This window comes from Diorhabda carinulata, chromosome 9, assembly GCF_026250575.1.
Source record: "Diorhabda carinulata isolate Delta chromosome 9, icDioCari1.1, whole genome shotgun sequence".
Taxonomy (NCBI): Eukaryota; Metazoa; Arthropoda; class Insecta; order Coleoptera; family Chrysomelidae; genus Diorhabda; species Diorhabda carinulata.
In genome coordinates this window covers 12,233,873-12,247,271 of record NC_079468.1, presented here as the reverse complement: position 1 = coordinate 12,247,271, position 13,399 = coordinate 12,233,873, and the positions used below count along the sequence as shown (strand labels likewise).

At 31.2% G+C, this 13,399-nt stretch overlaps 1 protein-coding gene across 5 annotated transcripts in view; it reads left to right on the top strand.

The window, feature by feature from the left end:
* The window catches only part of LOC130898316 (protein yippee-like 2), a 236,201-nt gene that overhangs the window by 143,876 nt on the left and 78,926 nt on the right, over window positions 1–13,399 (top strand). Inside the window, exon 1 of one of the 5 annotated variants that reach the window (XM_057807524.1) lies at window positions 10,338–10,456. The exons of the other annotated variants lie outside the window; for them this stretch is intronic. Coding sequence (XP_057663507.1) covers window positions 10,446–10,456 — 11 coding nt within the window. The 5' untranslated portion in view covers window positions 10,338–10,445. Of the gene's footprint in view, window positions 1–10,337; window positions 10,457–13,399 lie in introns of those variants that run through there. 5 annotated transcript variants of the gene reach the window in all.

The following is a 13,399-nucleotide window of genomic DNA, read 5'->3' as shown; positions in this document are numbered from 1 at the left end:
TAGGCAACAATAAAAAGAAATAAGCGGTTTCTCAAACAATAATAACATGACATGCTTGTGAAAATATTAAAATTTATTATACTATCATACGAGAGTTGTTACTTAAGTTTTGACACACTCTGATATGAATATGTCAAATCTAACATTCCCATCATAAAGCTTGACATTTTTAATAGAAAACGTTCTCAGATCGTGTTGTTATACGAGTGCTAGTTGAGTTTTTTCCATATACTTCAAGCCAGTATCTTGGTAAAAAATCGAAATAAATCGCGAACATTTTTGACTTTCAACTTGGGTTAAACCAACAACAATTGATGATCAAATCATTTCGACTTTTGATGATGACGCACCACCTCCAGCCACCGTGTTTCGCTGGTTTTTTGAATTTCCCACTTGCATGCAATCAGTATTACATGTGATTTTTTGACATAATTTGACAATTGCTCTAAAAAGCTCGTGTGCATTGGTGCAAAGAAATGTTGAAAAAATTCATTCCCAGAGCTTGTAAACATAGTTCAAACAAAAACGTTTTTGAAATATCAAAACATCGAATTAATGGGCCATCCACCGTACAGTTCTTGTTTGGCATTCAATGATTTTTTCTTATTTCCGTGGATCAATAATAGATTACGAGGTCAACGTTTTTCTACACTTGAAGAAACGGTTGATGTGTTCAAATTACATTTTTTGGAATTACCTTATTCGGAATAGAAAAAATGGATGCCAAAGTGTATTGATCTTAATGGAGACTTTTGAAAAACACTAAAGCCATACCCAATTATATATATATATATATATATATATATATATATATATATATATATATATATATATATATATATCTGTAGTATGTAATGAAACCTTTTTGGGCCATCTAATAGTCTTTCTTAAAGATGAATAGTATTTGATCTGATCGGTGAATGCCAGACATCCCGTTATTGTAATCTCGATTAATATTCGGTTTCATAGAAACTTTTCCATTGTAATTGGGCATCTCTACCATTTCAACAGCATGCATGTTTCAAATGCTAAGGACATCTCGTTTGTCTTTCCATTTGCATATAGTAACAGGACCATTTTGCTGCCAGATACAATCCCCTTTTTTCAGTTTACGATTTACCACATCCCGGGGGTTCCTTTTCTGTTATTTCGTAGGGTTCTGCACACATAAGTTTTTCGTGATTTTAGTAGTTTTGTAAGAGTAACAGAATTATAAAAATTATCCATGTAGACCATGTATCCTTTATCGAGATAAATAGCTTTCAAATCAATATCAATAACATGAAAAAGCCGCCAATAATAAATATTTTGTTCAGTATTTTCAGGAGCTTCAAATTTGAATTTTTTAGTTTGAAATGTACAAAAAATTATTGATAAATATTATTATTGCGTTTATTCAAAAATAGTATTAAATTATACTATATCGTGTTTTCATAATTTACTACAAACCTTCAACTCGATTGCTTAGATTTTGATTTTTACAATCCGATTTGGTTATAAATCATTATAAATCGTCGATATTAAGATGTGACAACGCTATTTTCGTGAAAACAAGGTCAGGTCAATCTCGTGCTTTCTCGTTTAGACTATAAATATGGAGATTAACGTGAATAATTATAAGTTCACAATAATACTATTTGTTATATAAAAAGCAACTATTTATTTAAAAAAATAAAGATTTGACCCAAATTTGACGATTACGAAACTTTTTACTTTTCCTTTCAATACTTAACGTTTTACTAACTCTTCGTTTGTCGCGCGTTACCTTTAGGCCTAGAATATTCTCATAAAGTCTTTAGAACCCTTCCAACAAATTGAGCCAGAATATTCCATAGCTGCATATTCATAAAGGTGAAAGATAAGTTATGAGAGAAAGAAGAATATCCTAATAACTATCTAATTTGGATCGTTGTTGTGTTATCCTATCGACAAAGGATTATTTACGGAAGAATAACGTAACTGACTCTATCTAATCCCGTTCATATGAACTACAGACAAATAACCAATAATTGATATCGGTAGAACGATTGATACACACAGTGATCAAATATAAGACTCGAAAATAAAATAAAAACTACACTCCATTGGTACTGTATGTTATTATTTCAATAATGAACCAACCAGGTAGACCATTGTAATACATTAATGGACGACAAGGACAAATTTTGAAACACTACTCCATCTATTAAAAAGTTCAAAAACACGAAAAAATACTTTCTTTCTACCTAGAAAACATGAAGTCTAATTCAATATTCTAATATAGAAAAAGGTGAGAGAAAATTGGGGAATATAAAATGAAGAATACTGGAAAATTGTAGTAACCACGTTGGAAAAATTGTGTACATAATATGAAAAATGTTAGACAATAAACTATTTTAGCAATCTATAACAGCTGTTTAAACTATAGACCAGGGTAGATAAAAAGTGATAAAGAATTAATAGTAGGATGAAACCTATTAGAAGAAGAGGAGAATATAATAAAAAGGAAACATAATTTTCGGACGATGTGATGTCGTGCAAAACTACAAGTCCCATGGAAGAAAGTTGAATAGCGAAGTTGTAGGTGATAAAAAGATCTACAACTTGTATTCATACTTATTTCATATAACCTCAAAACATATAGTTAAAATTGAAGTAACCATGTTTGGGTTTTTATTTTAATCTTTTACAGAAAAACATGTTTTTTGTTTCAAACACACTGTAATTCTTCCGTCAAAATATCACCTTTTTTTAAAAAGTCGGTGAGTTTTGTTCGTTGAAATCTGTACTTTCTGATGATGTGAAAAAATATTACTATCACCATGGTAAATTTTCTTAGAAAAGGCAAAAAAATGAACAAAATCTCATCCGATAATTTTTTCAATGATTATATGTATTTTTAGACATTTACTAAAATTTAAGACTCTAATTACTGTTTATATTAATGTGCTATCTCATATTTTGAGTATAATTAGACTGAATTTTAATAAATTTGAAAAAGTTGTACATTAATGATTCAACAGAATTTTCAGATGCGACTTTTTTTGTTTTTTTTTTTGCCTTTTCTAAGAAAATTTACCATCGTGATGATAATATTTTTTTACACAATCAGAAAGTAGAGATTTCAACGAACAAAATTTCAATGTTTTTTTTTTTTTTAAATAGGGAGAGTTTTTAATTGAAAATTTGGGTGCTTTTACGATATTAAGTCAAAAAGTTAAAAAATAAATATTTCAAATCAAATAAATTACAGTGTATTTGGGACATCAAAAGGTAAGCTTACACCAAGTCTCTTTGATCATTGAGCACATCATCTTGATCAGGTAGTGAATCAGACTAGTTAGCAAGAAGAAGTTGACTGTGATACTTTTTAGACCCCTCTTCTTCAAGTAAAGGGATGGTAGAGTTGACTTGGTACTTGAAGATTCGGTATGCTTGATGCGTGAAAAATAAACTTTTGTTTGTAAAAGATAGAAATAAAAACCAAAAGCTTGGTTTTTTTAATTTTTCACATAAATTTTGAAGTCTTAGTGAGAAAAGTATAAGTTGTAGATATTCTCATAATCTGCAACTTTACCATTTAAATATTTCCATAGGGCTTGTAGTTTTGCAGGAAATAGAGATAAACCTATTTTTACGCTTATAAACTCACCCCCTCCGCTTCCCAAGATCGACAGTAAATTATTTTTTCTTTCATTTGTATTATATTCCCACCCTTTTCCAATGGGTTTCATGCTACTATTGTTTTTTTTTGTTTCGAAAATTATCGACCCTGGTCTATTACTAGAATTAAAGAAATAGGGCCCTTGAAACAACGTCGACAATTGGTAGTTGGAGTAATAAATCTTCGTGACCCTTGCAAAGCCAATACAGGATCGAAATATTATCGTTAACATTATTTTTCTAATTCTGTGCGACTTTGCGGTCTTTTCTATTGACATTTAGTTTATTTTATGCAGAAGTTGGAATATTTCAAATAGTTGTTTTCAATATTATAGTTTCTACATAGAAGTGCGTGTTATTCAGATATGCATGAAAGAGTTCTTCACATACAAATAAATCATTATTTTTATGTGTGATTTGATTAACCGAATTCCACGTACCCTCTAAAGTACACTTGTGCGATGCCTATGTTGGTTATATTGGTAACGGTGATGAGTGAGCTTTTATTTAATTATAGGCTCAATAATTATTGTAGATTATTTTGTATTTTAATCTCATATAAAAATCATCTAAAACACTAACAATTGTTAAGTACATATTTATCACTTTATACCATTTAGTAGTTGAAAGCTACAAATAAACAATTTTATTTTTACTCTTACTAGTATGTATAGCTTCATACCTATTGGTTCAGTTTATTTCAATAAATTAAGTTCAATATTATTACAATATTTCTCATTAATTTTTCATTTTTCCATTATATACTAATCAGGCAGCCTCAACTGAACATATTTGTCCATATATCTTTCTACAAAGAAGTAATAAAGATATTGTATCATATTGAAATTAGAATTTTATGTAAGAAAAACGTAAGAAACACAACTAAGGTTTATACTACAAATCAACCACAGCTAACTCAAGTTCCAGTTTCAACGCCATTACTTGGTTCGTTAGCAGTACTAAACGTACATGAAACAACAGTTTCCTTTCTGCTTTTGGTGTCATACTTCAAATTCTAATCTTTCGTTCAGTTATTCTTAGAAACAATTCAATGGAGTTGTATCAACCAAAATGATTACGATCGTTGACTGGTTAATCAACTCCATTTAATCATATACACCGCGACCCAAAGGATCTATTGTGTTCTCCATTATTGCTGAGATACTGGGGATGCTCAGTGCTTGGAGCTGATCAATTAATCTGCTGTAGCTGCCAGATATCTTCGTCTTCTATTTCATATGCTCCCAAGTGTAGTGCTCTGGAGTTTTGTAGTGTCTTACACTTTGAGAGAATGTAGATAGAGGTTCCGTTCTCTGTGTTACAGAAACTGCATGCAGCAATATCTGCTACGTCTAACGTCTTCAGGTGTCTATCAAGGCGACAGATAAATACAGATTTTTTATTAAAAGGTATAGTGGTAAGATCACTCTCTTTTAATCTTTCTTCTACACCTTCCAAACTCTATTAATTTTTTTAAATAATTAACTGAAACAATATTTATGATCACATTTGACAAGTTAGTTTGCTTTTCAAACGTATTATAGTTACCACAAAAAAGAAATTTATAATTGTTACTAGTTTTACCTTTTGGTAGTCTGGTACTCCATCGACAGCTTGAGAAGTTCAGAGCTGAGGCACAAGTGTAGTTTCTGTAAAACAGAAAAACAAAAATTCAGTATGCTTCTTATCCAACAATAACATGTGCGGAAATTTAAAGGTTTACATTAAACTTACTTGAGTCTTCAAAGAGCTGTCTTCTTCGTCCATATACTCTAATAAGGCCTAAGTGGTGCTTGTGATGAAAACCACAAGTTACTACCGGTGGAGTCTCCAACAATTGCGTAATGTTTATATATTTTTGAACATTAACAAAAAAGAAAAATACCTTGATAGGAAAAGTTAGGGATGACACCGCACCCTTTATTAACTCCAAACCTTTGCCATCTTGTTTTAAACATAAATGAGTGAAATTTTTTGGACATATTGTTAAATCTCCTGTTGCCCATAAAACCGGCCCGGGTTAACCAGACAGTCCTTAACTATCAGAAGAAAGAGCAAACCTAAAATAAGTACAACCTCAAAAGAAAGAGGCTATTTCAGCGAGTGTTCTTAAACTAAAACGAACTCTGTAGCTATATTAGAAACTGAGATATAGATCTTTGAATGACCTGAGATATTGAGGATAGAACGTGTGTATGTGAAAAGCTCCCATAAGTAATGTACAGGGGGAAATCGCATTTGAGTATAACTTGTGAATGGTGAAAATTAGATAAAATCCAATGGTTGATGCATCATTCATGAAAAAAAAATTAAGCAAATCGGTTGTGTAGAACGCCTGAACGGACTCGAAATGGAAATCATCAATTTTTTTAAAATATAAGATTGTCAGTAATTCTGTTCAAATATTTGATTTATAATGATACTTTTCCGAAAATTTTAGATTGTATACTAATTAATACTTAATATTGGTCGCTATCCATATTTTAATTACTTTCATTGTATTAATAAGTAATATATAAATAAAATAATTGTGGTAATTTAACTAGCTATTAGTCAAATAGGTATAAACAGTAAAAGTAAATTATAATTCCTATAAAATCTCACGCCCATATTCCATTTAGATTTTTTCCTCTTCATAGTCAACAAATTTGTAAACATATAAAATATAATAATTATATTTATAACATTTGAACAGTTTGAAAGTTTGTCTCTGAAAATTGTATAAAAATACGGGATTATATTATATTATTGGCATTTGTATAATATAATATGGATACATAAAATGTAATGAAATTGTATATTGCATGGAATGTAAAAACCCTGATCTATAAATTATAATAGAAATGGTCAATAAATAGAAGAAATTTAAAGTAGAATGAAGAGACAAGATAACAAGATATCCTGAAATTTAATATTTAAGTTATATAGGGTGGATTACAGTAATAATGAAACTTATTCACCTTAACGATGAGTTTATAGTCAATGGTAATAGTATATGTTATAATTAAATCCAATACTGAAATCAAAAACAGAAAGAACTTTTCCTGCTTCCAAAACCCTAATCTCAAGTATATTAACTTCAAAATCTTCCATGGCAAAGTGTTTTTCACAAATCACTTTATGGTCACTTAAAAATTTTCTCTTCTTATAGATACTTTGTTCATTTAAAAGATAGGTACACAATTATTTTTGATTACAATGATTCTAAAATTTTAATTTCTATTTGGAGGAAAAGAATTATTACTGATGTTAACATTCATATTTGAAACATTTTTGGCCCAACAAGATTGAAGTATCCTTAAACCACAAACTTGAACTTAAAGAAAGATAAAAGAAAATATTTCTCAAAAAATCACTCAAAACGACACTATAATAATCAATATCCCAAAATAGAATGAGTCTCAGGTGATAAGACACTAACGGACAAAGAACACTCAATGATTCTTTAGGAACTCTAAGATGAAGTTGAGATGAGGTATTGTAATTAAACATAAGCTAAAGAAATAAACTCCATTCTCCAGATATAAATACTTTTTATTTCTCCATCTTTAGCTCCATCCTACTTATGTTGCCTCTCTTGCACTGCGTTGACATCGATATAAAATCGTTTGAGTTGGTCCATAACCTTTAATCTACATATATAAAAGAAAGTTGTGTTAATTACACTATTTATATCTCAAGAACGGCTGTACCGATATGGTTGATAATTGGTGAGAAGGTAGCTTACAGCCAGGAGATGGACATAGGATAACTTTTTATTCCGTTCGACAGCATTCCCGTGTCACTATAAAAGGTGGTATAACAAAAAAGAATCAGACTTGGAATAACAAAACGCAAATGACAGCTATGGAAAGGATACATGGATGACAATTTGATTTTTGTAAGAAATCAATATTAAAACTATTTCTATTAAATAAATAACATTTCTATTAAATAAATAACAATCATGTAATGATGTTATGATGTAATGATGATGAAGTGGGAATGGATGGGATGGATGGGAATGTAATGATGGAGCCATTGCTTATTTAAATAAAAAGTGAAGTGAACTATAAAACTATATAAGAAACGCATCAGACTTGGAATAACAAAACGCGCAACTCAAACAGCTAAGTAATTTTGTCTTTGAATGAATGGTTGAAAATTTGAGTTTTCCCCAATCACCTTGCTTGGTCGATGGAAAGTGATCTAAACGATATCCACAGAAATTTACGGCGGAGACCGTCACTGGTAACGATGGTTATCCGCTGTATCGGCGTCGATCACCAGATGACAGTGATCGAACTGTCACAACAAAAGTGCAAAGAATTGATTTCGTTGTCGACAACAGTTGGATTGTTCCATATTCGCACTTATTTCTAAAACGCTCAAGACACATTGCAACGTTGAGTACTGCAATTCAGTAAATTCCATAAAATATATTTGCAAATACGTCACGAAAGGCAGCGATATGGCGGTTCTTGGCTTGCAATCTCCAAATACCAACGATGAAATTTCACGCTATTGAGTTGGTCTTTATGTGAACTGTAATGAAGCGATTTGGCGTATATTCGCATTCCCTAATCACGAAAGTAATTCTACTGTTGTGCATTTGGCGCTGCATCTGGAGAATGGTCAACGAGTATATTTCACGGCTTCGAATGCTATGCAACGTGCTTAAACACCTCCAGCAAATACATTGACCAGTTTCCGGAGTTTTCCGCCAAACACTACCAGTAATTCCAAGATCTACGGCTGCCGACGAAATCTTGCCTCAAATCGTCGAATCTATGGCGCTATGTGAAGAAACTGCAGCTGACAACAAAAATGAGGGTTGCATTGCTTAATAATACATCTGCTGAAGATTTCTCTGAGCTATTGCTGACTATCGGTAATGGTCAAGTACCTGTCGATGATTCGAGCGGATTGATATCATCCAGATATCATATAATTCCAGAAATTATTTGGAAATTTTGTCTCATCAAAAAACGAACTTATCCTAACCTAACCTAACCTAACCTAATCAACAATCATTCCTAACTACAAAAATAATGAATGGTTGAATGAGCGAGCAATTTTAACGGCTGATAATAAAGATGTAGATGACCTGAACTACATAATTCAAAATAAGATCATTGGAACAATGCATTCATTCAAATCTATTGACTGCGTCACTAATGAAGATGAAGCCACCAATTATCCAATTGAATTTTCAAACTCCTTGGATGTGCCTGGCTTACCACCGCACAATTTACGCCTAAAGGTTAGCTCCGTAGTAATCATGCTTCGAAACATAAACCAACCAAAAGTGTGCAACGGCACGCGTTTGGTGGTTAGAAAATTGATTATCAATATAATTTCGCGACGATACTGAAAGGAAAATTCAAAGGTGAGGAAGTTCTCATTCCGAGGATCTCGATGATCCCAACCGATATGCTGTTTGAATTTAAAAGACTTCAATTTCCGATCCGTCTTGGATTTGCCATGAACATCAACAAATCACAAGGCCAATCCTTAAAATTTTGTGGTTTGAATCTAGAACATCCATGTTTTTCCCATGGTCAATTATTTGTGGCATGTTCGCGGGTCGGAAGACCATCTGCGTTAATTGTTTTTGCGCCTGATAATAAAACAAAAATGTCGTGTATCACAAGGTACTTAAGTGAAGAGAAACATATGTACTAAAATACAGAAACAATGAAAGATTAATGTACTTATTTTTTTTTATATTCTAATAAAAAAATTAACTTAATAAATTCGAAAATAGATAGATAGATTAAATTTTTTTTCTACTCGTTGTTGAGGACTCTAAAGATAATTTCTAATCCTATTTATCAAAAGATAACCTAACGTTACAAAGGTCGACGGTTTAGAGTGGAAATTTTGAAGGAAAAATCAAATTTTGGATTTGTAAGGTAGCCTAAATTGCCACCACAACTCCTTATTACAACTTCGCTATTGTATTTTGATTTACCATATTAATTTTTCCCTACATTGCCTCGAGGTTTTTGGGAGTTAGCTCTGCTACTAAACAAATTCGTTTAATTGTATTTTGGCCTGGACTTCTTACTGACCACTCCATGACAGTATATTGTCGAGCGTTATCTGCTTTAACGTAAAACTTGATTCCATAAAACCGAAATGGCAATTGGATAAACGAGTATCATTGTGCAGTGAAGACCGGATGTGAATTGGAATCTTTTCCTAAAGCCACACGTTCTTAAATACATGATTGTTCAAATCGTTCTACCTATCTTCTACCGACTTTTCTGCAAACATCATTTCCAATAAAACTGTTTTATACTCACGTGACACCACAGTTAGAGCATCCGAACAAATTGGCAACGATCGGAGATTAATTTTGAACTATTAGCGAGTTTTTTGGTGTGAATTTGAACGGAATATAACATTTGAATTCCAGTTTTGAGATCATTAAGTTGAATTATATTGTTTTTTAAATATTGAGTTTCAAATTAAAACCTGAGATGAGTCAGTTTTTCCGCAACTGTATTAACAAATATTTGTAATTTTCACTTGCTCAATATAATTACTTTAAAGAAAATGCATGTCGTAAAAGATTTTTATGATCTTTTTTCAGAACATATTTGCTTTACAAGGTGCAGTTAAAAATTTGTTTATATTTGAATCCATGATAGATTTTTTGCTGATTTTAATTAGATTATATTAATATGTTTTTCAGATGTCAAACACCTAGTAGTCTGCTAATAAATTCTGACCTTGACTGGTCAGACTGTTTTTTGTTTCGTTCCAATTAATATCAAAAACTCAAATTATAAATTTTACTCCCGAAACTTTATATTGAAATGAATGCTGAGTAAGTATTTATGAAATATATCTTTCCACGTTTTAATTTTAAAAGTAGTCTTGATTTTTCTAGATGTAACTCTCATTGGTTTTTATTTTGGTGATGATTTCTTAATTGAAAAATGTTTATAAAAAATAAATTTGTTTTATGGAAGGAACTGCAATATCAACAGATAATTCATATATAATGAAGATGTTTCCTAACAAAAATTAATAATAATAAATAAAAAATACGTAGCCTCTAATTTATATGTTCAGATCATAGTATTTTCAAAAAATGCATTAATATCTGTGTTGAACTGATAAGTGTTTATAGTTCTTGCAATATCAATTGCAGATTATAAAAACTCTTGCCGACAATTTTGTTTGATCTACCATAGGCGTAGATACCTCATTTCATAAATTTATTATTTTTATATCTTATGCGAGAAAGTATTTGTTAAAAGATAAACGAATCATTATAAATTATACGCCGTTATTTATACAAATGCACTTAATTGTAGGTCTACTTGGAACTTGGATAAAAATCATTACTATACCTGGTTAACTTACGAAAACTGAATATTAAATTATAAAACGTAAATAGACGAGTAAAATGTACCTGCCTGTAAGGGATTTTGGTTTAAACAGGGTACCAGGCATGAGCTCAGCCCTTTTTGTACCCTATCCATCCGTTTTTTTTTCTGGAAAACGGAATTTCATAACAGTCATCATTTGATTGAATTATGATGGGTTGTAAAGAGGGTGATACCACATACACATCTTCTTTGATAGCATGTTCAACACAGTTTTTCTAGCTCTTTGCGGTCTTCTGTTAGAACTTTCTTTACGAGTTCTACAACCTCTTCACTCAGTTCGGGAGACTGATTACATTTTCGTAATTCTGATTTTACGTTTCCCCATGTTAACTCTATAGGATTGAATATGCAATAGTAAGGAGGTAGTCAGAGAACAGTATGACCCTGTTCTTTGCACTGCTTGTCAATATAATAAATTGCCTCTAACTTTAGACTTTTAAATTCTTTGTTTGTTGGGCCTTTTTAACGATCGCTGACAGAAATAGAAATATTTTTTTCAGACTTAAATGCTAAAATTTGAGCTTTGTTACTACTACTGTTTGGTATCTTAAGGTAGGATGGTAAGATCGCTCTCCATAACGATTACTGATTGGGGTGGAATGTTAGATAAAAACTGTTTATTAAACCACTTTTCAAATAATTCTGCTGTCATATCTTCTTGATAATCAGCTGCACAGTTTTTAATTTTTCTAGCAGATATCAATAAAGCATTAGACACGACGTCGTCTTTGCTTCCAGCGTGTACTATTATAATGCGTTTCCTTTAGAACATGGCCGAAAACAGATTCATCGTGATTGTCAAACCATGTTTCATCTAGATAAATTATGTGCCTATTAGAACTTCGGTAGTCTTTTATCTGACGCAAATAATCTTGTCGCCATGGAACTATCCTTGACGATTCGGTTATTGCCATTCGTTTATTCATTTTTTTGTTTTTAAAATCAGATGCTAAAGAAACTTGACGAAAATTTTCTAAATTGATATAATTGTATTCTGGATAATTTGCTACCTTTTGCTGTATTAATTCTAATGTCGCAACCCTGTTCTCGTTATATAAACTATAAATTATCCTACGTATAAAATCTTGAGTAGCTTTGTCAATTGATTTCAGTTTTTCTTTAAATATTTTTTGGTTCTGTGTTTGATCCACAGGAACCCCTTTCTTGATTACTCGATAAATGGAAAATTTATTTACTCCAGTTAATTCGGCAATTCTTATTATGATTACATTATTAGATTGCTGAATATTCTTTCCTTTCGAATATATTTAGAATAACTTGCTGTGTTTGTATATCTAAATCTTTATTATAAAATTCTTACCAATTCTCACTACACTGTGCAATTCCATTTATTCGCCCATGATGTAAATAACGCAATATAATTATTTATGAATTTAATAAATCTCACCAAGCGACGCCACTGCTTATTACAGGAATATTGTGTACATACACCTTCCGACAGCTTCGGTCAATAGATTCATCTATGCTCACAATTCGATGTTTTTATTGGTAAACAATGGAGATGATGAGTTCACGTGGACTGACGGTTTGTTAGATGTTTACTTAATTTTATACGGAGAATAAATATTATTTTTCATTTCTTAATTTGATATGAGTGCCGTGCGTATTTGTGAAATAATGTTCCTAGCATAACTGTCTTCTGCAATTGATATTGGAAGAACTATACTAAAGTTTCGTCAATGAGCAATTCTATTTGACAAGTTTCATGTCACTATAAGGGGAGTTTTATATTTATGTAAAAAGCATTCGAAAACTGTACTTAAAAGGGTTTCTAAAATTATAATTATTACATTATTATCGACTTGAATTGATGGACAGGTTAGCTTTCTAGTGAACTTAAGGTGGGGGATAGATTATTAGATAATATAATGTTTAAACATGGTCCGGCACGTTTGCAGCTCGCTGGAGAAACATCAGTCAGATCCACCTCAGGGTTTTTAAAAATTGTAGATTTATATAAAGGAGGCTTCAAAAACCATGTAATGAAAATAATAACGATGAATTGAATGGTTACAATTTGCTTCTTTATTGAACTGATTTATTCTATAATTGTTTCAAATTTAAATCAACGATATAACGTGTAATAGCACACTATTAACATATCTATAGTTACCGTATAATCAAATAAGTGTTTCTGATAACTTGAAAACTAATAGTGATCTCTTTTCTAGTAAAGAAAAAACCTTTTTGATTCCTGATGATACTATTAAGTGCCTTTCTAGGGCCATTGCTAAGCTCACATTCTTTACTTTAAACTATGAATAGCCATATAGTAGAATTATATGATTTTTTTGGAAATCCTTCATCTACTTCTTTATAAATAAGCAATGTCTGAAATTTTTCATGTGAATTTT